A 26,036-nucleotide genomic window follows, 5' to 3' on the forward strand; every position below is an offset into this window, starting at 1 on the left:
TTTGTTAACAAGAAATTTGTGGAGTGGTTGAAAAACTAGTTTTATTGACTCCAACCTTAGTGTATGTAAACTTCTGACTTCAACTGTATGTACGTAACATATCTTTACATAAAGATATTAACTTAATTTAGCTGATTAACTGTCTCAGTACCTTGCCTTGTGTTTTCAGGTAAGTTGTGACCCGGGCTTACAGTAATGACCGGAGAGTAGCAACACATGTCAAGGATTAAGACGGTAAATGATCACATTAAGATGGATAAACAAAAACAATGTCGATGCATTTTTTAAATGCCTTAATGAGTGGCAGCCTGAGTGCTTATTGAAACTACATAAGGCAGTGTGTAGGTAACTGAACTGACATTCAAAACAATAATGTGACAATGTTAGTAATGTTAAGATGTGTAAAACGTTTTTATATGCAATATTTATGGTGACAGGGTTTGAATGTGACATTAGTGGTAGTAGAATACAGTGGTAGTCATAAGGACTTTTCAAATGTTCAAGGCAAAGCACTTTAAAGGTTCAAGTTATATAGAACAGACTATATTTATCCAGTGTAGGTAGACCTGTCATTTATCCAGTCTAGGTAGACCTGTACTTTAGTATGGACGCCTTATGCCATGACAGGAAGACGGGTGGATGCTATCTTTCACTAATTATGGGAAATAATAGCATGGTAATGAGGAGTTTGGTTTCCCAATGTATTATGACTTTCTATTAATTAGGGCTATTAGGGGGGTTGAATCAGTATGAGTGCCTTCATTTGCCATTGGCACTGTTTAAGTCATCCACTTTCTGATGATCCATTATCTTGATATTCTTCTCAGCATTATCCACGTTCCTTATCAGAGTTTCCAGCCTCCTCTTGATTTTCTTCTGATCTTCCAGGGCGCAGGTGATGACGATCGTCTGGAATTTTGTATCGATAGGAACCGGTGGTGCCTCGGTCACACAGGCAGCGTGCAGTGCCATCAGGCCCTTTCTGGCCCCATCCATGTCGTCAAGCAACTTTGCAGCAAGCTCATCAATCAAAGAGGTAGCCTTGCGTAGCGCATCCTCCTGTGTGGAGTTTCTAATGATTTCCACTGATATTTCAACTGTCAGCGTCCTACCCAGAAGACGGTTAGCAGTTAAAGATAGTTCCTCTCTCTCTCCTGAAAAAGAGAGATAGCACAGTGTTATCAGATGTTGGCCTTAAAGGCCAGGTGTAGTCAAAAAATGTATTTTCCTATGTTTTATATATATATTGGAATAATATTGTAAAATTGTGAAATCATGAGCTAAATTAGGTAATAGACCAATAAGAGAAGAATGAAGAACCAAGAATGTTGCTAGTACTGTCTGGGAGTGGTTTCAAGTGGGGAGGGGAAAATTGAAAATGAGCTGTTTATATATATATATATTTATATATTACATTTGAATTGAAAACAATCACAGTAAGTTATTGTTACCCAGAAATGATTTGATATTGAGATAAAAATGGCTGCATTGGACCTTTAACAGAACAGTTCACTAAAGTAACAGTTTGTCTGAAGGACCAAAATCTTACAGAAGTTCTGACAAGAAGAATTCCTGTCTATGCCATAAAAGTAGATTAGGCCTATAGCCATGCCACCCCACATGGGGAATTGCATGGTACTTACCTTTCCCGTGCATTTTGGATTGAGGTAGGCTGTATAGCTGGATTTGCAAAAGTCATGACAGGACATGAACGCAACCTAAGACCCTTTTTGAGATCTTAAAACATCAGTGAGTGAACTATCACTTTAAATAAGAATTTCTACCAGTGAAGTGTCCCTTTGTTTCAACCAAATGTATGCGTTTTAGGCATAAATTATCCAACCTGATATTTCTGATGGCTATCAAACACATACCGTCACAAATACTGCGCATTTCTTCACTATTCTTTATGGACTGGATCATATCAAGTAAGCACTCTCTCTCCTGTTCCATTGAAGTTGCGGCCTCGCGTAAAGCCTCCACCCTAAAACAGATGTCATTGTCATGAGATATTTCGAAAGGTTATGTATGGTAAGTGTTAGTACGTGACTCAGAGAAAGTTGTGATCATATTATTCATCCCATTGCATATTCTACAACTGTTTCTCGGTGTTGATTTCAAACATTATTCTTTTTACAGCTGTTTAAATAAGGTTATGATGTTATTTTAAAAGGACACAGTCTGGCACCGTAAAATATTCAAATAAACCACTGTTGTAAATGATACGGTCATGGCGTACACTGTAGTGTGCACACGTATTCAGAGAACTTTCTTCCTTCTTCCACTGGCACCGTCTACTGCTTTCTATGTTTAGAATCAGTTTAAACCAGCTGTTGCATGGAACCAGAGATTGTGTAGCCGAATACCGTGTGTATTCTTCAAAGAAACTAGACAAACAAAGGCATATGATAGCGTTACAGTAGCCTACAATGACAAGTGTGCGCTCTGTATTTACAACAAGGATGAATTGTCTTCTCTATACAGTATTCAGGCAAGCTGTATGTAAAAGAGCCAACCTTATTTCCAGCTGGTCCAAACTTTCAAGAAGTCGTCCGGAGCGATCTGCCATAGACATTGATCTGCTGAATTTGCCATTAGCGGCTTCAATCATTTTAGCCTGGTGGATTTTCGCTTGTGCCATAGTTAGTATAATGATCTCCCTCGAGATTAAATTCCAATGGACACCTAACGGTGCACTAGCTGGTCCCAAGAGCACAACGTAGAGGTTTCTGCTTGACAGACAGCGCCACAGAGTAAACATTTCCAAACATGGACTGGAACTTCCCTTGCTGTTTTTACCGACCCATCGGACGGGACTGAGGATTGCACTTCTGGAACCTTCAAGAGGGTGGGATTCTTTCTCCACTGCAGCCAGTAGAACGACATAATCTTGTCTAGTTAAATAACGGTTTAAAAAAAAGATATATAATATAATACATAAATAACGACGAATTTACTTGTTGACAATATCCATACATCCAATGATTAATGTTAAAAGTTCAAAGAAAGAGACAAGGAAAATACTTAACATCTTTATTTAAAAAAAAAGCTCTGAACATGTGATAAAGACGCATACACAGTATGCCTCAACATAATCTTTACAGTTCATATGTTACTACAGTTATTACTGTGTAATCACATAGGTATAAGGGTGTCATAAAGTGTAACGATTTTGAAAGTAGCTGATATGTTACACGTGCCATACATCTAAATAAATGACAGGCTACCAGAAAGTAACATCTGCTGATCAGTATTCAAGAAGGCTTCTTTTGAGAGCTTCCTCCATCTCTGTGAAGATAAATTGGGGGGGGCACAACAGAAGAAAAAAAAATCAATATAATGTCAACCTAAATAAGAAATATAACTGTCGCAAAAACACACGAGACTACCATCTCAAAACCATTCAAAAAGTGTTCATGCTGTTCTCTACACCAACTATCTGAATATCCCAGTGTGCATTAAACGTCACTATGATTTGATTAGACATACTCACACTAAGGTTATTCTTCAAGCCTGTAACGCTGGTTAAAAAAAGAGAGGTATCATCTTGTTTTTATTATGCTACATCTACATGACCAGATTGGGCAACCGCTTGAAAACTCTGCAGAACCTTTCTGGCCATTCAAATAAGGCAATATGCAACAGGGATTGGCTGATATATGATTAAATCGAATATCGTGAAGTGCAAGACGATATATTGTGATGTGCAAGACTATACTGTATTTGAACTTCACAAATCAAAACTGTGCAGTTTTACCAGTTAGGCTCTATCAATATGTTGAAAATGAAGTCCATATGAATGAACAAAGCCTTATTTTTTTGCCACACAAAGACTATTTAATGAGAATGTGACTAATACTATTTCTTTTTTAAAGCACAAAAATTGCACAGTCTGGAATTACTTAGTCATTCCCGGCGCAAAACAATTATTGCATATCGTGATATTTGGATTAGCATATCGTAGAAGTGGTCTAACCTAAAAATCTCCCAACTCTAACGTGTAAACTAAAATGTAACTACTGAAAAGGTCCTCAAATAAACAAAGATAAGTAAAGGTGTTACACACCAATATCAAAGTCAGTTGGCTCTCTTGCTTCTTCTGCACTTAAAGCCAAGGCACGCTTCATCTCCTCAGATTCATCTGAAACACAATGGAAATGGACAAAAAAAAAGAGAATCTCAGTTGGAAAAAAAAACAGCACTTTAGGAAATATTTCTAAGAAACCTTCTATAGCTATTTAATATCTATGGTAGATGTCATTCACCAAATCACTGAACAGACCAAAATACAAGAAACCTTCTATAGCTATTTTACATTTTAGTTATTTAGCAGACGCTCTTATCCAGAGCAACATAAAGGAGCAATTAGGGTTAAGTGCCTTGCTCAAGGGAACATCAACAGATTTTTCAGCTAGTCAGCTCAGGTATTCAAACCAACAAGCTTTCGGTTACTGGCCCAACGCTCTTAACCGCTAGCATAGCTGCAGCTATATAATTTCTATGGTCGATGTCATTCACCAAATCACTGAACAGATCAGCAAACAAAAAATAATCACCTCCATGGGGTTCAGTGTCATCTCTGACCTCATCCAAGTTCACAGCGATGGCATGTTTCATATCTTCAAACTCCTCCACTATTAAATAAAAAAGTATGAATCAAATCAGTTTTCTAAGACCAGGAAGGTCAGTGCAGTGGAAATGAATCACGGAACACAGTCCAAACTCAAAGCAGACTTGCCATTCACTTCCGGTTTAATCTCCACAGCAGCCAGTGTCTTAACAGCAGAGGAAGCTGCTGCCTTCTCCGTACGACTCTCACCTCCATCTCTAGAGCTGGAGCAAGGCTCCAGAAAGCAGTGCTGGGAGTGGTAGTGGTTATGGAAACTGGGCACGTCGTTATGACTCTTCTGACAGGATCCACACACCACGTCAAAGGTCTTCTCTAGCCCCAAGGCTTCGTGTTGAGAGTGGACATGAGTCTTAATCTGAGCAAAGGAGGCTACCTTGATGTCGCATGGTGCGCATACAAAGCTGCATTTGTCTTCACTGGACAGCAGCTTCATGCATCGTGTGAAAGTAGCCTTCCTTTCGTCTTCGGCCTTTTCTGACGACATGCATGGACACAGACATTCACTGGTTGTTGCCAGTTGACTGGAGTTGTAGTTTTCGGCCTCATTGGGTCTATCAACCCCAGGCACATCCATGAGGTAGTAGTCCTTACTGTGCAGGCTTCTATAGTGCTCCTGGAACTCCCCCTCGGTGTCATACTGCATGCTGTCACAGAGCCCGCAGAAGTAGCGTGTCACTATTTGGTTGCTGTGCTCGTTCACACAGTGCCTGCGTAATGTGTCCTCCTTGAAGAACTTCTGTGGGCAGTGGCCACAGGCAAACCTCTGGAAACTGTGGTTTCTCACATCTCTGCAGTGCTTGTGCACGGCTCGCTCCGAGTCAAAGATGTCCTCACACATTCTGCACAGCCACCTCTCGTCCTGTTTGGGGAGACATGTGGGAGTTGTAGTTCTAGCCCTGGGCTCAGTGGGAGCGCTGGGTCTGCCACTTGTGGAGGGTTTGGAATAGGAGACGGGAGCAGGCTCCTTGTCTGATACCTCTCTTTCCCTGAAGTAAGTGTGTCCACTGTGGGTCTCTGACACATGCAACAGGATGTCCTCGTGACGTGGCATGTCCACCTTGCACAGCCGACAGTGGAATAGGAAGTTTGAGAGATGGGCGCCGCCATGAAAGCGGCTCATGTGCAGGCGAGTGATGGACGACTCATCCATACGCTTTCCACACACACCACATTGATGGAATATCTGATTGGCAGTTAAAAGGTGCTTGCTTGCCATGGCCTCCTCTGAAAAGCGCTGGCCACATTCACAGAACCATGCCACTATCGAGACACTCGTTGAGGGCCCAGCACTGCCATTCAAAGTTCCCCCACGTCTCTGGCGCTTGGCTGGGTATCCAACAGAATCACCTCTCTCCTTGTCCCTCTTCTGTGATGGGGCAACCGCAGCCCTCTTGGCGTGTTGGATTTCATTGAAATTGCTGTAGTGCAGAATCGCCCTTTCCATGGTGCTGTTGACCTCAGTAATGTGCCGACTCAATTCTTTGTGCCTGTCAACTTGACCTTGGGTGAGGAACAGTTTGCAACACACAGAGCACTGGCCCAGCACCTGCAGTTGTTTCATAACCTGCACCACTGTTTTCACTGCCTCAGCCCTGGCACTGCCCTCTCTGCACTGCACACTGAGGGAGAAGAATAACATTAACAAAATGACAAATAAGATGATTTATCCATATGAAGGAAGTGAGATGTTGAATATGTATGTCTGTTATTGATTTATTTTCTAATACACAGACAAACTGTATATGAACAATTTGTACCTACACTGCAATTATACCTGCCTATGTAACAACCATGTAATTGCATGTATACTAACGCCATAGAGTTCAAAAGTACACAAACACATACAGATATAAACTTACTTGAAGTGGGCCTGTGCTTCCATGTGTGAGTTAAGCCCCTTTCGGCATGTTGTACATCTCACGCTGAATATAACCTCCTTACATAAAGCAGTAAGACGATTCTTCGCATATCGAGGGATGGGAACTGGCAATGCTGTCCCTGTAGTTTCTTTTGTTCAGAAAGAGAACAAAATAGCTGGTTACATGTTTCAATAGAGCAAACTAATAGCAGTGTATTTGGTTATGTTATCCCGTCCAAGCACTATTCATTCGCACAACCTATTTGCTCTACATGCAGATGGGGCGGCAGGGTAGCCTAGTGGTTAGAGCGTTGGACTAGTAACCGGAAGGTTGCCAGTTCAAATCCCCGAGCTGACAAGGTACAAATCTGTCATTCTGACCCTGAACAGGCAGTTAACCCACTGTTCCTAGGCCGTCATTGAAAATAAGAATCTGTTCTTTAACTGACTTGCCTAGTTAAATAAAGAAAAAATAAAATAACTAGTAATGCCAATAACAGCATAAAGAAGGTCCATATGCCGCTTATCTTTGCCCTTTCCGCCTAAATCCAATTTTCATGAGTGGAATATTTAGTGTTGATGCAGATTCATATCCTTGTTACATGATTGATTATACTTAGAGTGGGAGAGGCAAGGCTTACCACTCATGATGATGGACTGAGAGAAGTGGTTTTTGGCCGCCATGTGATGGAGGCACTCGTCCCTGGTGTAGAACAGGAAGTAGCAGACAGGGCAGGCGAAGCAGACGATGGACTGGCAGGTCTGACTGTGGTCATGGTCTTCATTAGGCGAGGAAGACAGCTAAACAAAATAACAATTTCCCCACACAATGAAAGTGAATACTTGTTTTAGCTGGATTGAAATGTGTATGCATTATCTGTGGTTGAAGACTTAAACAAGAATATTAAAGTATTCATTTTCATTAAAAAAAAAAAAAATTTAAATCTTGAGACATAATAGTATGGCAACTACCCCCAAATAATTGATCTTCCTCATTGGTATTTAGTGCCACCAAGTGTATATCACAGCTAAATGCTGCTCTCTACTGCTTTGGTAGAGATGGACATCCAGTTCCCTCCATCCAATAACAAAAGCTGTTGCAGGAATGTGAAGTATTGTTACATTGTTTACGTTTTTAACCTCTAATTTTAAAACAGGAAGACTACTGTGTAAAGGTGGTCGGTCGGACGGACTACTTGCAGGTAAAAAGCTACTTTATAGTTTGAAACGGCATTCAGAAATGTCCTTTTTCTCCTCATGGTACTTGATTCCTTTAGGTTAGGAATAAAGACAGGTAGAATTCTTGCATAGAGCACATTTGAATGACATGTGACTGAACACAATTGAAAGTGCTTTCATCTTCTAACAGCGGTTGATTTTACAGGCACAACCAACCATTGACTGCTGATGCACCCTCCAAGCCTCTTTGGTTTCAAAATGCAGACCACAGGCAACGCAAGCAAACAGCTCAGTTGGGCTTCCTTTCAGGTAGATGGTCGGATCGCAAGGAGAGTGGTCAAACCTGCAAACACAAAGAAAAAAGTATTTCTCAAGGCAACTCATGGCTAAAATAAAAGTTGGTTGTTTATTATGTATAATTGTCACAGAAATATACATCTCATATATTATCTAACCTTTTCAAGTGACCTTCCAGGAGAGGCACGTTGTCATAAACCCGACCACAGTTGATCACTGGACAGGTATGTGTAGATGAGCTACTGGTAGGAAAGGGGACCTGTCTGCGTCTCCAGCTAGCTCCAGTATTGATGATACCAGGTTTCACACCTGAGAACAGACAGTGGTAAGACTGAGGTGCTGCTTTTCTTACAAATAAAGTTAAACTTTCTGTGTGCTAGTTGGGACCGTTCATTAATTGTCTCGGAGTAACTATGCTGATCACTTTAGATCCTAGATCAGCATTCCTACGCTGAGACATTTTATGAATACGGGTCCAGAACTCTAGTACAAAAGAGACATTACCTGGCATCTTTAACCACATATCCACACAGCGCTTGGCATCATATGCATGTCCATTGGGACTAAATGCCAGTTCCTGCCGCCCATGAGCCTTTTGTGAGATTTGCTTCTCCTGAAATAATGCGAGCAGAGACAGGACCAAAATGAAAAACTGTGCAGACATTATAGCACCCACAAAAGACAAGTGCTGAACAAGCTTCAAATGGTTAATAAGATTATCATACCAACTTGAAGTGTCCTTACCTTGAAGGCTTTACACTTCTCTGCTCTTTCCTTTTTCTCCACAGTGACTTGCTGAGCCAGTCTGTCCAAAGTGGAGGTGACCTGAGCCTTCTGTCGCTCAATCTCATCTTCAATCTTCACAATAAAAAAATAAAGGTGAACATTATATACTACTTACATAACATTTACATTTTTTTGTGGTACTTTTACCCCATTTTCGTGATATCTAATTGGTTGTTACAGTCTTGGCTCATCGCTGTAACTCCACTACGGACTCAGGAGAGGCGAAGGTCGAGAGCCATGCATCCTCCGAAACACGACCCTGCCAAGCCACACTGCTTTTTGACACACTGCTCGCTTAACCCGGAAGCCAGCTGCACCAATGTGTCGGGGGAAACACCGTGCAGCTGGTGACCGTAGTCGGCTTGCAGGCGCCCGGCCCGCCACAAGGAGTCGCTAGAGTGCGAAGGGACAAGGAAATCCCGGCCGGCCAAACCCTGCCCTAAAGGCCAGCCTGGGACCTGTGACACAGCCTGGGGTCGAACCCGGGCTGTTACTTTTTTTAACTGGTCTTCCACCAACCTTTCCATATGTCATTACAGTTTGGATTTAATTTATTATCTTTCACTTGACACACTCACTGTCTCTGCCATGGGTAAACTGTCATCGTCTTCACCCTCACTCAGTAAATCAATACACTCCAGTACAGGTCTGAGTGGAGCCTCCTGAAACAAAATAGTTAAATGGATGAGACACTGTCTGACACTGTCTTTAATAAACTGTTGACTCACTTAGACAGTCTGATTTTTGTAGAAGAATACGGAATAGTTTTTTAACAATATGGGAACTGTAGTAGATTACCTAATCTGACTCAAACATCCACGTTTGGGTCAATTTCAATTCAACTAATGCATAGGATGAAAATGTGTAGCCTTTTACACTTGTACCCTTATAAAGGTTGAAAATGGCAGATTTGGAAACTGATAAGCACCTAAATTGGAACACAGTTGCTGTAAAGTAACATGCTATAAATGACATCAGAGCTCAGGCTCTGCACTTCATATGCGACAAGAAGTTGCCCCCATCCCTCCTCCATTTTTTCTTGTCTGAGTGAGGAAAATGCTGTATATTAAAAGGACTCAATGTATTTTGAAAGATGAGACTGAGGATTATAATAAATACCACTTTGATGTCATACAAGCAAGCCAAACACCCATGACTCCAAAAGTGCACTTTACATTATCCATACAAAACTTGTGTCATATACAGTGTCAACGTTTATGATCACTATGTTTGATGTACATTTACTAGATGACATGGCGTCATACATACATATATGTTTTTAAAGAAACTAATAGCAGGAACAGCATCATCTATATCAGGATGTAGATTGGAACCTAAACTGAACGACTTCAACTACTAATTTCTCTGCACAGGATTTTTTAAATATTTGTTTTTACTGAGAATACATTACATAGGATGAAGAAACAATATACTACTTGTCAGATAAAGAACCGATACTGTACAGTGACTTCAAATAGTATTCACACCCCTCGACGTTTCCACATTTTGTTGTTACGAAGTGAGACTAAAATGGATTTGTCAGTGTGTCAACAATCTAAAACACAATACTCTAATGTCAAAGTGGAACAAAAATTCCAACATTTGTTAAACATTTATGAAAAATAAAATGAATATATATTGATTAGATAAGTATCAATAAATGTTAGAATCTCCTTTGGCAGTGATTATAGCTGTGTAAGTCTCTAAGAGCTTTGTGCATCTGTATTGTGCAACCTTTGCCCATTATTATTTTCAAAATTCTTCAATCATTATCTTCTTGGTAAGCAACTCCAGCGTAGATTTGGTCTTCTGTTTTAGGTTATTGTCCTGCTGAAAGGCAAATTCATCTCCCAGTGTCTGTTGGAAAGCAGACAACCATATTTTCCTGTAGGATTTTGCCTGTGCTTAGCCCAATCCGTTAATTTTTTTATCCTGAAAAACTCCCCAAACGATTTACAAGCATACCCATAACATGATGCAGCAACCACTATGTTTGAAAATATGGAGAAAATTTTCATTTTGTACAAGCTTCCTTCGTTTTACTCTGTCAATTAAGTTAGTATTGCAGAGTAATTAAAGTTGTTGAGCCATCTTCAGTTCTCCTATAACAGCCCTTAAACTCTGTAACTGTTTTAAAGTCACCATTGGCCTAGTAGTGAAATCCCTGAGCGGTTTCCTTCCTCTCCGGCAAGAGTTAGGAAGGACGCCTGTATCTTTGTAGTGACTGGGTGTATCGATACACCATCCAAAGTGCAACTAATAACTTCACCATGCTCAAAGGGATATATTTCTACCCATCTACCAATAGGTGCCCTTCTTTGCAAGGCATTGGAAAACCTCCCTGTTTTTTGTGGTTGAATACGTGTTTCAAATTCACTGCTCAGCTGAAGGACCTTACACATACAGTGCCTTCGTAAAGTATTCAGACCCCTTGACTTTGTACATATTTTGTTACGTTACAGCCTTATTCTAACATTGTTGTTTTCCCCCTCAATATAATCAAACTATAACCAATACCCTATAATGACAAAGCAAAAACAGGTTTAGAACATTTTGCTAATTTATTAAAAATAAAAACTGAAATATCACATTTACATAAGTTCAGACCCTTTACTCAGTACTTTGTTCAAGAACCTGTGGCAGCGATTGCAGCCTTGAGTCTAAAGTATGACGGTACAAGCTTGGCACACCTGTTTTTGGCGAGTTTCTCCCATTTTTCTCTGCAGATCCTCTCAAGCTCTGTCAGGTTGGATGGGTAGATTTGCTGTACAGTTATTTTCAGGTCTCTCCAGAGATGTCCGATCACGTTCCAAGTCCAGGCTCTGGCTGGGCCACTCAAGGACATTCAGAGACTGTCCCAAAGCCACTCTTGCATTATCTTGGCTGTGTGCTTAGGGTCATTGTCCTGTTGGAAGGTGAACCTTCACCCCAGTCTGAAGTCCTGAGTGCTCTGGAGCAGGATTTCATCAAGGATCTCTCTGTACTTTGCTCTGTTCATCTTTCCCTCGATCCTGACTAGTTTTCAGTCCCTGCCACTAAAAAACATCCCCACAGCATGATGCTGCCACCACCATGCTTCACCATAGGGATGGTGCCAGTTTTCCTCCAGATGTGACGCTTGGCATTCAGGCCAGAGTTCAATCTTGGTTTCATCAGACCAGAGTCTTTAGGTGCCTTTTGGCATACTCCAAGCGGGCTGTCATATGCCTTCTACTAAGGAGTGGCTTCTGCCTGGTCACTCTATCATAAAGGCCTGATTGGCGGAGTGCTGCAGAGATGGTTGTCCTTCTGGAAGTTTCTTACATCTCCACAGAGGAATTCTAGAGCTCTGTCAGAGTGACCATCGGATTCTTGTCCTTTCCAAACCATGTCCATTGAATTTACCACAGGTTGACTCAAATCAAGTTGTAGAAATGGATCCATGGAAACTGGATGCACCGGAGCTCAATGTCGAGTCTCATAGCAAAGGGTCTGAATACTTATGTAAATAAGGTAATTCTGTTTTTCGCTTTGTCATTATGGGGTAGTGTGTGTAGATTGCTGAGGAAAACATTTATTTAATCAATTTTAGAATAAGGCTGTAACGTAACAAAATGTGGAAAAAGGCAAGTGGTCTGAATACTTCCCGAAGGCACTATAATTGTATGTGTGGGGTGCAGAGATTAGGTATTTCTTTTAAAAACATGTGAAATACTATTATTGCACAGAGTGAGTCCATGCAACTTGTTTAGCAAATGTTTACTCCTGAACTTATGTACTGTAGACATGCCATAACAAGGGGGTTGAATACTTATTGACTCAAGACATTCCATCTTTTCATTTTTTATTCATTTGTAAAAATGTCAAAGTGGAATAATTTTTTGGGACATTATGGGGTAGTGTGTAGGCCATGACAAAAATTCAAAATTGAATCGATATTAAAATCTTAAATGTAAGTAAATTTAAACGAAAATGTAATTTATGTAATTCCCAAAAGTAATTTAATCATGGGAGGGCCAAAAAACACCTTTCTTGTAATTTTTTAAATAAATTGCTGAGGTGTAGTGACTTTTGAGAACACAAGCTCAAGTACACAGTACAAAAATGATAAAAATATTAAATATTTTAGATTATGCATTTCCTTTTTCCCCAAAACTGTATGAATAAGGTTGAAATTACATTGTCTAAATATAGTAGAATACATTTATAAAATGACTAACTATAAGATTTCACCTTACTTCTAACTGTAAAATACATATTTGTATATTTAGAGTTAGAGAAAAGGTTCATATTTTCTGAAGATCTCTTGATCAAAATGTTTGCCCCAACCGCTGTGAACGTCTCTCCGTCAATGATAAACAGAAAGTGTTTTTTTGTGTAAAATCTATGAATCTATCTCGGAATGTGCTATGGCGACAAAACCACTATACTGCTGCTACGATGTAAGGATTCCAGGCATATGCGTTGTTAGTGGTTGTGACTTGGGTTCAGCCAGGGCTTGATGGACAGTCAGAAGAGCGAATGAAATGGGAGGGACATTCCAGCTTAATGTGGTGTCAGATTTCACACAGGAAGAAGAGACATTCACCCTGTATCCATGAGAATCAGGCCTACATCTAAATGCAAGCCATTTCGATCTATGGTGTCCACAGATTGATTTCTATGCAAAAATGTTGGTCAGAACCAGTACCAGAACCATGCAAGTCACCTAAACAGGGGACTTTACATCTAAAAGGTTTTTAAATTCCAGCTATAACAACAAAATGTGTAAAAAGTCATGGGGTGTGAATACTTTCTGAAACCACTGGGTTGGGACTGGCGTGGGGGTCTTACTCATTGTTAGAAAAAAACATTTGGTCCAAATCAGATTTTAGGTACTATTTGTATTAAATATGATATGAATCCTATAAATTAAAAATGGCCAATTTGGGTGCAATCAATAAACTTAATTTCTTAGAGATTATATTTCAAAAAAATAATGTTGCAGGAATGCTAGCTAACCTTATCTGTTTCTAACTACAGAAACGATTTCAGAACAATATATGATGATGGTGGGTAGGATGGTGGGTGTCATGGCTTGCTGAAATGACATGGAACGACGCAATGCCAACATAGTAGAGAAACCTTTGAACCTTTGTTTCTGCAAATGACAAATCACTTACTGACACAAACTCCACCTCATCTTCCTCTTCTGCTCCAGTCGGGGAGGACATTGATTTTATCTGGAGTAAAAAAAACATAATAAAACAGACAACTCATCCAAATCGAATCCCACTGATAATCAACATCATTATCCATCCATCATCCAGCTGTCAGTATGTCTGGCAGGGCTATGATGACCAATAAGTACATTGTTACAATAATAATAGCTCAAATCTAAAACAATGATAGCGAACTACAATTACAATGTCACAAATTGTTTGTTTTCATGCAAGCGTTCTCCAATTTGCCATCACGTGTGTTCAACACTAGCTAGCTAGCTATAACCCCTGCTAGCACTAGTGTGAATAACTGCTCCAATTCAACACTTTTGCTGACTAGTTAGCTAGCTAAACTAGTTGAAACATTGTCGAAGAAAACACAAGAACGAGGCAGCTTCCTTGGTCTAGCTAGCTAGCTAGCTAACGATAGTTAGCAGGTCACCGTGCACAACAAGCAGCCTATACTTTGCAGACATTATAAACGTATTTATTAGGTAAAACCATTTAGCCACCCAAGTAGTTTGATAACTACATAATTATCGTTAAAGTAAATTTAAGCACGAGCGGACACTCACCAAGAAACGTTTTCGTGCAAAAGGGATGTTGATTTTCTGCGGGTGTTGTTGGGACTTGGAGTTCTAAGGAAAAGCGCACGGCAGAACCACTTAGTTTCGCAGTGCTGCTGTCGCATTGGGGGGAAAACATAAAACTGTCGTGTCGACATTCATGAATTATAAAGGCAATTATTTTTCTGGGGAAAAAAAAATCACATTTTACTTTGGAGTCAGGTGGTTTTATCAGACGGATTTGCCTTTAATCCAGGAAACCGATAAAGCTTAATTTTGACATAATTGTTATCTGTGTTTGAGCCTAGCTTGGCATGGGCCTACTAACAAATCTCTATCAAGCAGAGTCATGTCATGACAATTAGGCCTGTGTTATTATAGTTTAGCCTTAGCCTATGAATAGCCTAGCATATTTAATACTACACTGTTTTAATTTATCATATATCAGAGACCAGGTTGATGATAGAGACTGATCGTGATACTCAGGCCATATGCAGCATCTTTGCTGTGCGGAGCTCGGATGCCGATGCTCACTCCCCTTGCATGAGTAAAAAAAAAAAAAAAATGCTATTCTGCTGAGTCATGGGTTGTTGCCTTACATTATTGAAATCAATAGAACTGAAGGTTAGTCTGTAGTCTAGCCTATGTTTCGGGCTGCAATGAGACGTTCACTATATCCTGTCAATAATATTACCTTCGCTTTCAGTATATAGGGCAGCAAGCCCAGAGCCGGTTGTCTGTGCGCAGGAGGCGCTGCCCTACATCGCGTTTTATAATGATTGCTGCAGCGTTTTTGGTCTTATTGAGACCGTATAGTATTCAAGTTGTTTTGCTATTATTGCTGCTATTGCTTGGAACTATTGCAACAATTCTTTTTTTCTGTTGCTGGCATCGGAGGCTTCGTAACGGAAAACATCCCATAAAATCTGTGCTTTCAGGGCGCTCAAGGAGTCGCGGTGAGTAGAGGCGTCGTCAGCATCTTCAAGCAGTGCGGCTAATCCACCAAACCAAATGCGTGGCATGTCTGCAATATGTTCAATCATTTTCACACGATTACCTGTTAAATAGGATATAGCCTAAAGTGTATCCTGTGCTATTTTAAGCTACTTGATACACTTGAATCGCCATTATTTTCAGCAGATAAACATAGCATTGGCTACAGTTTAGTGTAGACTCACTGCTATGTGCATGGCCTTGAGGGTGAAATCATATATTACTATCAGTGTCCAAATATATATTTTCCACTTTATTCACAGTCTTAATTTGTCTAATTGGTAGTCTATGATGTCATTACGATAGCCTAAACGTAGCCATGTGCTTATGTGATGTGTTTGAAAGTATCCGAGTGAGTTAAACATCTTTTCATTTGTCCTAGAAGCTGGTCTCAGGACGCATCATTTTCGATCAGAGGTAATCATTCGTTTTTACTTCGGTCAAGGTCAGTAAGTAGCCAATGTCTTCTTTCAAATACAAGATTGTGAAGGAAGTACAACTATATGCTGCTCTGTGTTACTTTTATTATACTTTACTGTATACTTTTGGGAGTTGTGTTGGTGCGCTATTGTTAGGACTGTGTTATGCGCATTGCGCATGTGTGATCAATAAATAATGTGAATGATTCTGCACTTTATGCAGCTTGACTATTCTGGAGAAAAAAATCCACATTTTAATGAAAACTTACAAAATATGCCAACATAGGCGATTACAAATTGAACATTAAAAACCACTTAATTACACAATTAATTTATTAGGTTTATGGCAATCCAAAACCAAAGTGCCATCCATTAATTACAATATTTGTCAGTGTGATCCATAATAATACATTGATCATCCAACTAGTTAAATGTCTCAAGCATATTAAACAATTTCGGCATCTTTTTCTCTCTCCTTTTTGGACATGATGTTCCATGTTTTTACAGGGTTTCAGGCACAGTCCGCGCCATGCCAGGAGGGCACGCGCTCGAGTGGCAGAGGAAAAGCCTCTTGTCGAAATTCCCCAGAGTGATCATCAGAGTGACTCGTCCACAACTGTGAGGAAACGAAAAGTGAAGAAAAGAGTCCTTCCAGACTTCTATCACTCAGTACAAGTCACCCCAACACGCAAACCCGTAGGTATATTCTTGCGTAATTATAGCCTAATGCCAGTCATTGTCATTCAGGGTATCCATTATAAATTAAATCTGCCTTGGTCAATTATCAGTACGCCGATTTATTTTCTATTTTTCAATTAACAAATACATGCTACAGCGATGATAAGGGTCCTTAAATTATTAAAGTAACCAACATAAAATGCGCGCGTAATCCCTATTAACATGATGCAATTATTGGATGTTTTTTACGCAACAGTTAGCCTTCAATAGTTTGACCTTCCGTACCACATCCTGGCGATGATATTTGAAGTTGAAGCCTTGAAAGTTCAGCAATTTCTTGATATTGCTCATGTTGTCATTTTGCATGTTGATACACGCACCAAGCAAATCTAGTACAATGCCATAATAATAATGCAACCAAATTATTGTCGATATTTTAGATTAACAATCATCTCCATTGTAAGCTACAATCCTTAATAAACCTCACCATATGCCAAACTCTACTGGGGCGAAAAGCAGGATGTAGACAAAATGTTGGTACATGTGTGCTTTTGGGTGTGTCTACATTTTCTTTGTTTATTCTGGATGAATCTTGCTCAGTATGGACTTTCAAGTTACAACTGAGATGCATGACTCAAGTTACAACTGAAATGCATGAAGTTAAGATGTCTAAACCTCTTTGTGTTATGATTACATTGTTTCAAATGGCCAATATTCATTACAATTACCTCTAGAATTTAAAATAGTATAGGCCTATAATAGATGAACAATGTCAATTTGAATGCTACTTGTCCCAAATGTATAATGTTTGGTTTCTGTAAACATGAACATTTCCTAATGGATCCTTTTCTCTTGTACCCTCAAGTTCTCCAGAAATATCTTGATTCTTAATTTACTATAGATGGTAGCAATAGCCTACCATGTATGGTTTAAAAAAGTATCATTCTAAATTGCTTTGGGACTTTTTACATTCACAGGCAAGAAATTATGAAGCAAATATTAGGCTAACTAACATAAAATCTATGGAGAATGCAGTCTTTATTGTCTTATTTCTGACATAATGCTGGATGCTGTGGCCTTGTAGCAGGAAGTATTACCAATATTCATTGCTGTTGACTTGTAGCCTAATGGATAAAAAAGTACATTGAGTAAGATTCTGTTTGCTGGTGACTGTCTACCCAAACTCCTTGCTCCGGCCAAACGCTACACCATGCCCACGGAAGTTAGATTCTTCTCTGCAATAGATAGATAGATAGATAGATAGATAGATAGATAGATAGATAGATAGATAGATAGATAGATAGATAGATAGATAGATAGATAGATAGATAGATAGATAGATAGATAGATAGATAGATAGATAGATAGATAGATAGATAGATAGATAGATAGATAGATAGATAGATAGATAGATAGATAGATAGATAGATAGATAGATGTTTTAACTGCCAGGGTCACCCATCCCATACTTTGCCTTACGACTCAAACTGAATCATTCCGCTTCTATCTATAGAAGCGGAATGAATCAATTAAAACAAGTGTTTCGCTTATGCTTTGTTTGAGGTGGTATCGGTTTGTTTATTTTGTCACTTTCAAGCTATGATCACAATAAAGATAATGTAGGCCTTCAGAGTCGGACCTCTTGTCATCAGGCAGAGTATGTACTTTTGTAATTTGAGTGAACTATCCCTTTAAGACGTTCGACCTTAACGAGGTCACTAGGTGTCGGGTTAGGGTCGATACATTACCCCCTTCCTTCAGGGAAAGTGTGTCTGGACGCTTCACTATACCAAGTCCCTCACGTGTACACGCCTGGCCTCAAGGGCACCATCCCATTTCTGACACCATGTAGCGAATTCAGGGGTAGCCCCGACGTGAACCCTGGTCCATCGACTGTTAAGCCAACACCTAAACCGTTAAGGGGAAATTTGAAACATGTTCTGCTTCATATTCATCATATCCAGCACCACCCCAACATCAACATATGTGAAAATTGCACGTTTCTATATTTTGTTATAAAAAAAGATAGAGGAAGATAAATGACATCATAAACCAATTAGTAGGCAATATGTAGACAATGCCTACTCATAATTGGTTAAAATCAAATGATGCACAGTGATGATGTCATTGGAAACACTTATCTTCCTCTATCTTTTTTATAACAAAACACAGTCAGTGTGGTGCTGGAGATTATGAATATGAAGTAGATTTTTTAAATGTTATTTTCCTATGCCATGCCCAAGGTGTGGCTTAACAGTCGCTGAACCAAGGTTCAAGTCCTGGTCGGGGCTACCCCTATTGCTTTCTTTACCCTGCAAGCAGTCTATGGACAATGTATGACAGCAGTCCATGCTTTGTTTTAGTTTAGCTGGTAGTGTTTCTGAATGCATTTGTGGCACAAATCTCATATAGCATTTAGCAAGTGTGGCACAAATCGCATTCAAGTGATGGGACTGATATTTGCATTTTTCTATAAGTGACTTTGATAAGATTCACAATTAATTTTAGATACTTTCAGATGGTCTGGACAAGATGCGTGAAAAATGCTAACATCGGTCCTATGACTTGAATGGGATTTGTGCCACAAATGCTAAAACATTAGCATTTTTAAACATTGCCAGGGATATAAAACCAAAGCATGGATTGCTGTCATGCCTTCTCCATACACTGTTTACATACTAAGAAAACCAATATGTTATTTTGTGATATGGGTGAACTATCCCTTTAACGGTTAAGGTGTTGCCTTCACAGTCGCTGGACCACAGTTCGAGTCCCGGTCAGGGCTACAAAGTTCATGGATCATTATATTTAGGTCATATCATGCATTGTTTGCACCATTTCAAGCATGATTGCTTTCACCATTGAGCAAGAGCATGCTTTGTTGATACACCCATGGTCAATCAAATGTTGGCGATTGACTGTGATATACCCTGAGTTAATTGTTAAAGGCCCAATGTAGCTGTTTTTATGTCGATAGCAAATCATTTCTGGGTGACAATTAAGTACTTTACTGTCACACATTTTCATTAAAATGGCAAAAATTGCTTTGAGCAAAAAACGATGTATCATGCAAGAATTATGATAGGACTGTCTGGGAGTGGTATGAGTGGGGAGGGGGAAGCTGAAAACGAGCTCTTATTGGCAGAGAGGTTCGGAACAGTCTTTGTTATTGGTCTATTAACCAATTTACTGCATGGTGATGTCACCATGGAAAGCTGCAACACCAATGCCAACCTGCTGATTAGAAGGTCCTGTATTTTCAACCAGCAACTATAGTGAAATAACACTGATCAAATGTTTTCTCATTTTTACAGTGTGTGTTTCATAGGCTGTTGTGCAATATGATACAAAACACAGGAAAAACAGAATGTTGACTGCATTGGGCTTTTAATGTCCTACTCTAGTTTAGATTTAAACAGCAAAGTTGTTCTATAATTGTGCAATCGAACTCAACATGTGACTGTATAACCTATTGCTATTTGAGCAGCCACACCCTGCCTCGATACGGTGTGGATAAGTATTAGTTATGTACTTGCTCAGTTACCCTATCACAGAGCCTAGACATAGAGAGACGGCCTAGACAGACAGACAGACAGACAGACAGACAGACAGACAGACAGACAGACAGACAGACAGACAGACAGACAGACAGACAGACAGACAGACAGACAGACAAGAACATCATAAATAACCCAATTGAATGCATACATTTTTATTTGGACTTCATTAAGATTATAAGGACAGTGCTCTAAAATTGCACATTCATTGTCAACTAGCAACATTTCTAATGAATGGCAAACAGAGCACATGCGCATCAGGCAGCAAAACAACAACCCGACTGTGCATCACAAAGGATGCTCATGGACCAGTCTCTGGATTTCTGATTGGTTTTGGACGGTAAACATGGAGACTACGCAGTCACCACTAGACACGCATCCACCCAGGATGGCGCTGTAAGACCCCGTCATTGGCCACAGCTTGCCGATTGAATAATCAGAAATACAGCGCTTGGCTCCTCCAGACTCCATCCGCCCTCTTCTGTATCCTAGGATGGTGACGCGTTGACATGCTAGAGCTCTCGCATCGCATGATACTCTCCCTGGCCCAATCTTTTCACACTCTCTGGGGACCTGACATCATTTCGGGCTCTCAACCCAAAGGGGAGACAAGCATAATGTAATGAGCAGAGTGCATCGCTAGAAGGGTGTGGTTCTGATTAAAAATAACATAGCCTGCCCCGACGCTGTCTGAGTTTACAGCAAGTGGATAAAGGATTTCGATATAATCAACTGATACCATGTATACAGCGGTAAGTCTTATTTCTGGCCTGGCGGGGGAGCCAGATACAATTGATTTTCATTCTAGCTGCCTGCTTCTGCTTTAGCTTTTTATTGTTGAATCAGAGATCATTGCTAGGCGAGCTGGTGGCTCACACTACGGTGCCTTCCCTGGAGCAATGTACATTTACATTACGCACGTCAGTTTAGGCAACCGTGGGTGTAGCGATGGTGAGACATGTTACATTGTGTCTTTCCTTTCTGACTGTGCTCATATGTATGTTGTCATATTTGTGTTACGATGGAGCGAGCAACACATTGATAATTTATTTCTATTGTTTCAACAGAGCTCCGGTTCTGGCAACGCTTCCCTTCACTGTTCCATGTCTTCATCGGCGGATTTCTCGGACGAAGATGATTATAGTCTTAAATCTGGGTCGGTCTCACCGGCACCGGGGGACACGTTACCCTGGAACCTACCAAGACACGAGCGACATAAGCGACAAATTCAGGGAGGATCCGTTTTGGATCCAGCAGAGAGAGCTGTGCTCAGGATTGCAGGTGAGTGCCCATATTTAATTGATTGTCAGGGCTGGCTCTAGCCTTTTAGGGTCTCTAAGCGAGACTTGGTTGCTCCCCCTTCCTCCAGGGCAAAACATTTTAGTGCCCCTCCTTCTTAAAAAAAACTGATAATAAGATACTTTTGATGAGAATTTCCTGCAATTCTACACATTTTGCCATGGGGTGGAGAGACATTTATGCAATTTTATGTCAAATTTCATGCAATTCTATTCATTTAGCTAAATTCAATATTGAAATCAAAAATTGTTAGCTGACATGACTAATTGGGTGACTGTCAGTGACTGACATAACAAGTGAAAAATTGCTGATCCACAACCAAATTTAGAACCTGCACCTTGTTAGTCTACTATTCTAACTCTCAACAGTAAATTGAGACCCTGATTTGTAGGAGGGTGGGGGGGCCCTAAGCTACCGCTGGGGCCCTAAGCGATCGTTTATGTGCTGCTGATAATATAACATCAAAGCCTATTGATTTTGCACATCTATCAGATATGGCACATAGCAACTCTGATGTGTAGGCTACAGGCTACAGGTTCTATTTATTCTCCATATAAATGGACTATGGGCAATTACAGTATAGACTGAAGCAGCTGCTGGACAGTCACATATATAAGCAGTCAGCCACTGTCACTTCTGATACATGTCCAATTCAGACAAAGCCATACATGTGTGTAGGCTTCTGTAGCCAATAATTAAGCTTCTGTCTCATAAGAATAGCCTATAACACAAATTAATAAATGCATGTCAAAACCTGTAGGTGAGGTACGTTATTTGCTGTGTTGGAATGCTCACATTAATCCTCTATTCTATTGACCGTCCAATGGCTGTTGAGATTGAGTTCTTTAGGTGAAAGTGCAAGGAGCAGTCATCATTGCCTGTGCATAAGGCTGTGCATTAGGCTATTAGAATCGGAATTTGAATATTCATTGTAATCCTTTAATACATGGGCTTATAAACTGCAGGGCCTTTATGAGTGCAACTTTTATGTTGGTCTGATGATGTTTATTTTGATTAACATGTTTTAATTTTTTGAATATATATATTTTAAATGTGATAGGAATCATTTGATCAACATCTATGCCATAAACTGGGAATTTCACAGTACTTGAACCATGTGGCATGCTGCAAATGCAGTCTGTGAAACAAATGAGAGTAGGCCTAGTATTGATACATTCCAGGGGCGAACTTGCTAAAGGATTTGTTTTTTTGTTTCTTTCTTTTTTGCAAAAAGACTGTTCTCAGACCATAATTTCAGTTCAGTGGCCTTGACAGAGCTGTGATAGGCCTATGCACTTTTCAATTCTGGAATGAATCGTTAGTCATATGATCAGAACCATAACTATAAAGTCAAGTATTTGGTTGGCAATGGTAATGGGAATATGGGTATATCTGCAGGGTGTGCCGTCTCACCCACTTATCTCCTTTTCCTGCTTGATGACATTCCTCAACAGAATATTTGGCTTTGATAAAAATGGAGCAACAGGAGTCTATCATATCATAATTAAGCCTGATGTGATTATAGACACTGGCAGGAATGCGGTTTTAACCAATCGGCATTCAGGATTAGACCCATCCATTGTATAACATATCATAATCCAGCCTGATATGATCATACGACCAACATTATGTTATTATAAGGCTACATATGCTATTGCCTATCACACGTACAACCTTCAGTGTGTTGCTTGGTATGAAATGCTATTTGATGTTTCTAAAAGGGGCCCTTATTGTTTTGTTCACGATGTGAGTAGTCCTAAAACCCATCATTTTTATTACCTGAATCTCAGGATCCATGGATTACTTATTAGTTAAAAAATAATTAGGTTAATATAGTTTGGTTGATCTATCCCTTCAATTCACCAGTCCTGAATCTTCCTTGTGGCAGGGTGTAGTCATTGTTCAGGTGGATTTGATTTGATAGGATCCCCATTAGCCGACGCCAATGGCGACAGCTCATCATACGGGGGTTCGATACATAACAAAGAAGACATTACTGACAAAATACTTTACAATTGACATACATTTAGATGCATCTGACCCTTTCCCAATGATGTCTGATACTGGGAAATACTTGCCCTCTGATTTCCCCCCTTTTGTTAATCTTATTCATGTCTGTAACTGTTGTCCATACCATTTTGATCACTTCTCCCTAGAAAGCATTGGCCTATTGATTCTTTGTGTTTTATGTAAATAATCTGGTTGAATAGAGCCTGGACTGTGTTGAAATGCATAATCATCAGCATCCTCTGTTCATTCTGGACTGCATTTCCTCTAGAATTAAACCCTTTTAATATTAGGACCTGTGAGGACATCTCCTCTGCCTGCTGTAGCATGTGGGCTACATGCAGACTCATGCAACAGAGATGGAAAAATATATACAATATTCCAGATTAGTGTATCATATGTATAACACAAATAATTTTTTGATCAGTGAAACGTAATTTTGAAGCATCTCTATGTTAAAACAAATATAATATAGGCCTTGATTTATGAATTACGACAGTTGTCATCCTTTTATAATAATTGGATTAAGTATGTTGGATTAAAAATAGGCCTACAGGTGTATGATCTTAATTTGATCACCCTGTTGTTGGAGGACATTTCCCGTGCAGCAGGAAATGCTAACTTGTCATCTATTCAAGGTTAAAAAATACTTCTAAATGTTCTACTTTCCACTAAAATACCAGACTTGACTTGATTTGCCCTAACTAAACATGTATCAACCCCTTCAAAATGTAATTATAATCCACACAATAATCCACAATTCTTGTTGCCTCATAATTATTTGACTCCCCTGAGAAAGTGGTCAAATTATGATCCTATATCTGTAATAAGGCAATGCCAAACAAGTAAAACAATTGAATAGAGTTTATGCTTAAACTATGTAGCTATACTTGTCATGGAATGAAAACATTGTGGACTGTCTTGAAATGACTGGAATGGTATCAGTGCTTATTAATGCATATTAAACACAGCAGTTCATGATGACTGATTTTGTAATGAACAGTCGCATTAGCCTCCTGGTATTGCTGGGATGTTGGTAAAAGGAGGGGAGCCGCGTGCATTAGTATTCTCTTGTCCAGCAGCCCTTTCTCCCTCCCTCCCAGACTGTCACAGAACACTACCGGGATTCTCATGACACCGGAGAGGCGAGTCGCCTATTGGTTGTTTGATCGACGATGGGGGTGGGGGGGTCCTTTGCGTGGAACAACAGCGCGGATCACTCCTCAGTCCGGATCCTGTCCCGCAACTAGGCTACATATTCTCGTCACAGCGTCTGGTGAATGTCCAGCCTGTAGAGCTCTATGGTGGATCCCCGGTAATGGCTCACTACAACGTGACACAGGCGGGTTATGTGCTCGCGGACGAAAAGGAATACCTTCAAGCTTATGAGGATGTCCTCGAAAAATACAAAGGTATGCTAATTACTTTAGCCTATACTGATTGAATATATGCGTTAATTGGTAGGCCTACAATGATTTGAAATTAATCAAATAGCCATGTATGGGAAAATTGCTCCGTGGTAGCCAACAGCCGAATGACAGCCCTAAACAAGTGTGTGAGCTTTGATTGCAGTGGGTCGGACAGCGGGTCGGAGTGAATGGAAACATGAAAGTCTAAGCTATTTACTCGTAGTCTACAGCCTTGACAGTTGATATTAGAATTATGAAAGTTATGTTTACCACTTGTAAATAGCCACGTTTTACTGTCACTTTTGTCACGTAAAAAAGGCAGACTCGAAATTACTGTAGGCTATATTTTGGTAGGCCTATTCATTATGGAGATGCTTATTTATTTGAATAAAATATAATGCAGGAGATGTTATTTACTTGCCTTGAACATACGGTATCTATGAAGGTTTGAATATTGTTGCGTGTATGACACCTATTTTGTTATAACTCTAGTCTGATCTATTGAGCAAATTGTAATTGATGTAGGCCTAAACAACGAGAGGACCGTGGTCCATCAGCTAAAGATGCAGCAGGCCTATTAACTTACATCAGTCCATCAAGCATTACATTCAGGCTGAGAGGACTTGAGGCCAAGTCAAGTACTGGAATTACATTTTCAATATCCTGTCTACAGCAAAGCATTCTCCTCTAGCTGGGTGACATCATCCCCGTTCCCATAATCTCTGACCAGGCCTATAGTGTGAAACTCGAATATACTCCTACAGTGATTGTTTTTCCACTTTATATTTCCATCTCCCCCACATTATCTGCACCATTTGAACGATCAGTGAGTAAAGGTCATCCGTGTGAATGCGTTAGTTGTGTATGTTACTGTGATTCCTTGTTAACCAGTGGTCACTAACAATGCATATTTATGTGGTCTCTCTCTCTCTCTCGCTCTCTCTCTCTGTCTCAGCTGTTGCTATGACAGCAACAAACAGTCAGCTGTGACCTGGCTTAATGGTCCTTGACTAGAGCCTAATGGAATCATATGATGTAGCATCATTTGGAATGTGTGTCTGACTTTTGTCTCCAGGCGCTAGGTCAGACAACAATTTGTTTTATAATTGGTGCTCCCTACAACCACCTACATACTTCTACTTCAAATGTTACAAAAAACATTTTGGTTTCTATAAATG

General features: G+C 39.9%; 3 protein-coding genes and 1 long non-coding RNA gene across 14 annotated transcripts in view; 2 read left to right on the forward strand and 2 right to left on the reverse strand.

Moving 5' to 3' along the window:
• Nucleotides 1–392: 392 nt before the first annotated feature.
• On the reverse strand, nt 393–2,810 carry bag2 (BCL2 associated athanogene 2). The gene is made up of 3 exons (XM_024388289.2): nt 2,517–2,810; nt 1,875–1,984; nt 393–1,154 (listed from the first exon to the last, which is right to left on the reverse strand). The coding sequence occupies exons 1-3, from the start codon at nt 2,759–2,761 to the stop codon at nt 760–762; spliced, it is 750 nt and encodes a 249-aa protein (XP_024244057.1). The 5' UTR covers nt 2,762–2,810; the 3' UTR covers nt 393–759.
• Nucleotides 2,811–3,019: 209 nt separating this feature from the next.
• On the reverse strand, nt 3,020–14,631 carry znf451 (zinc finger protein 451). Of its 2 annotated transcripts, XM_024388288.2 has the most exons (14): nt 14,506–14,631; nt 13,892–13,951; nt 9,329–9,412; nt 8,709–8,822; nt 8,469–8,577; nt 8,123–8,273; nt 7,884–8,010; nt 7,130–7,289; nt 6,490–6,637; nt 4,739–6,249; nt 4,557–4,634; nt 4,067–4,141; nt 3,494–3,521; nt 3,020–3,288 (listed from the first exon to the last, which is right to left on the reverse strand). In XM_024388288.2, the coding sequence occupies exons 2-13, from the start codon at nt 13,940–13,942 to the stop codon at nt 3,508–3,510; spliced, it is 2,622 nt and encodes an 873-aa protein (XP_024244056.1). In that variant the 5' UTR covers nt 13,943–13,951; nt 14,506–14,631; the 3' UTR covers nt 3,020–3,288; nt 3,494–3,507. The 2 variants fall into 2 exon arrangements, with proteins under 2 accessions (XP_024244056.1, XP_024244055.2); XM_024388287.2 differs by lacking the exon at nt 3,494–3,521.
• Nucleotides 8,750–9,481, forward strand: LOC121840832. Its single transcript, XR_006079978.1, has 2 exons — nt 8,750–8,843; nt 8,931–9,481. It is a non-coding gene; the product is annotated as an uncharacterized LOC121840832 (long non-coding RNA).
• A 6,371-nt stretch (nt 14,632–21,002) lies between the features above and the next one.
• dst (dystonin) overlaps nt 21,003–26,036 on the forward strand; it is a 200,013-nt gene continuing 194,979 nt past the window's right edge. For 8 of the 10 annotated variants that reach the window (XM_024388277.2, XM_024388279.2, XM_024388278.2 and 5 more), the window contains exons 1-2: nt 21,003–21,094; nt 21,211–21,424. In XM_024388277.2, coding sequence (XP_024244045.1) covers nt 21,092–21,094; nt 21,211–21,424 — 217 coding nt within the window. In that variant the 5' untranslated portion in view covers nt 21,003–21,091. Of the gene's footprint in view, nt 21,095–21,210; nt 21,425–24,687; nt 24,862–26,036 lie in introns of those variants that run through there. The other 2 variants (XM_024388281.2, XM_042306264.1) reach the window with 2 other exon arrangements.

The sequence above is a fragment of the Oncorhynchus tshawytscha genome, linkage group LG25 (genome assembly GCF_018296145.1).
Source record: "Oncorhynchus tshawytscha isolate Ot180627B linkage group LG25, Otsh_v2.0, whole genome shotgun sequence".
In the NCBI taxonomy this organism is placed as follows: domain Eukaryota; kingdom Metazoa; phylum Chordata; class Actinopteri; order Salmoniformes; family Salmonidae; genus Oncorhynchus; species Oncorhynchus tshawytscha.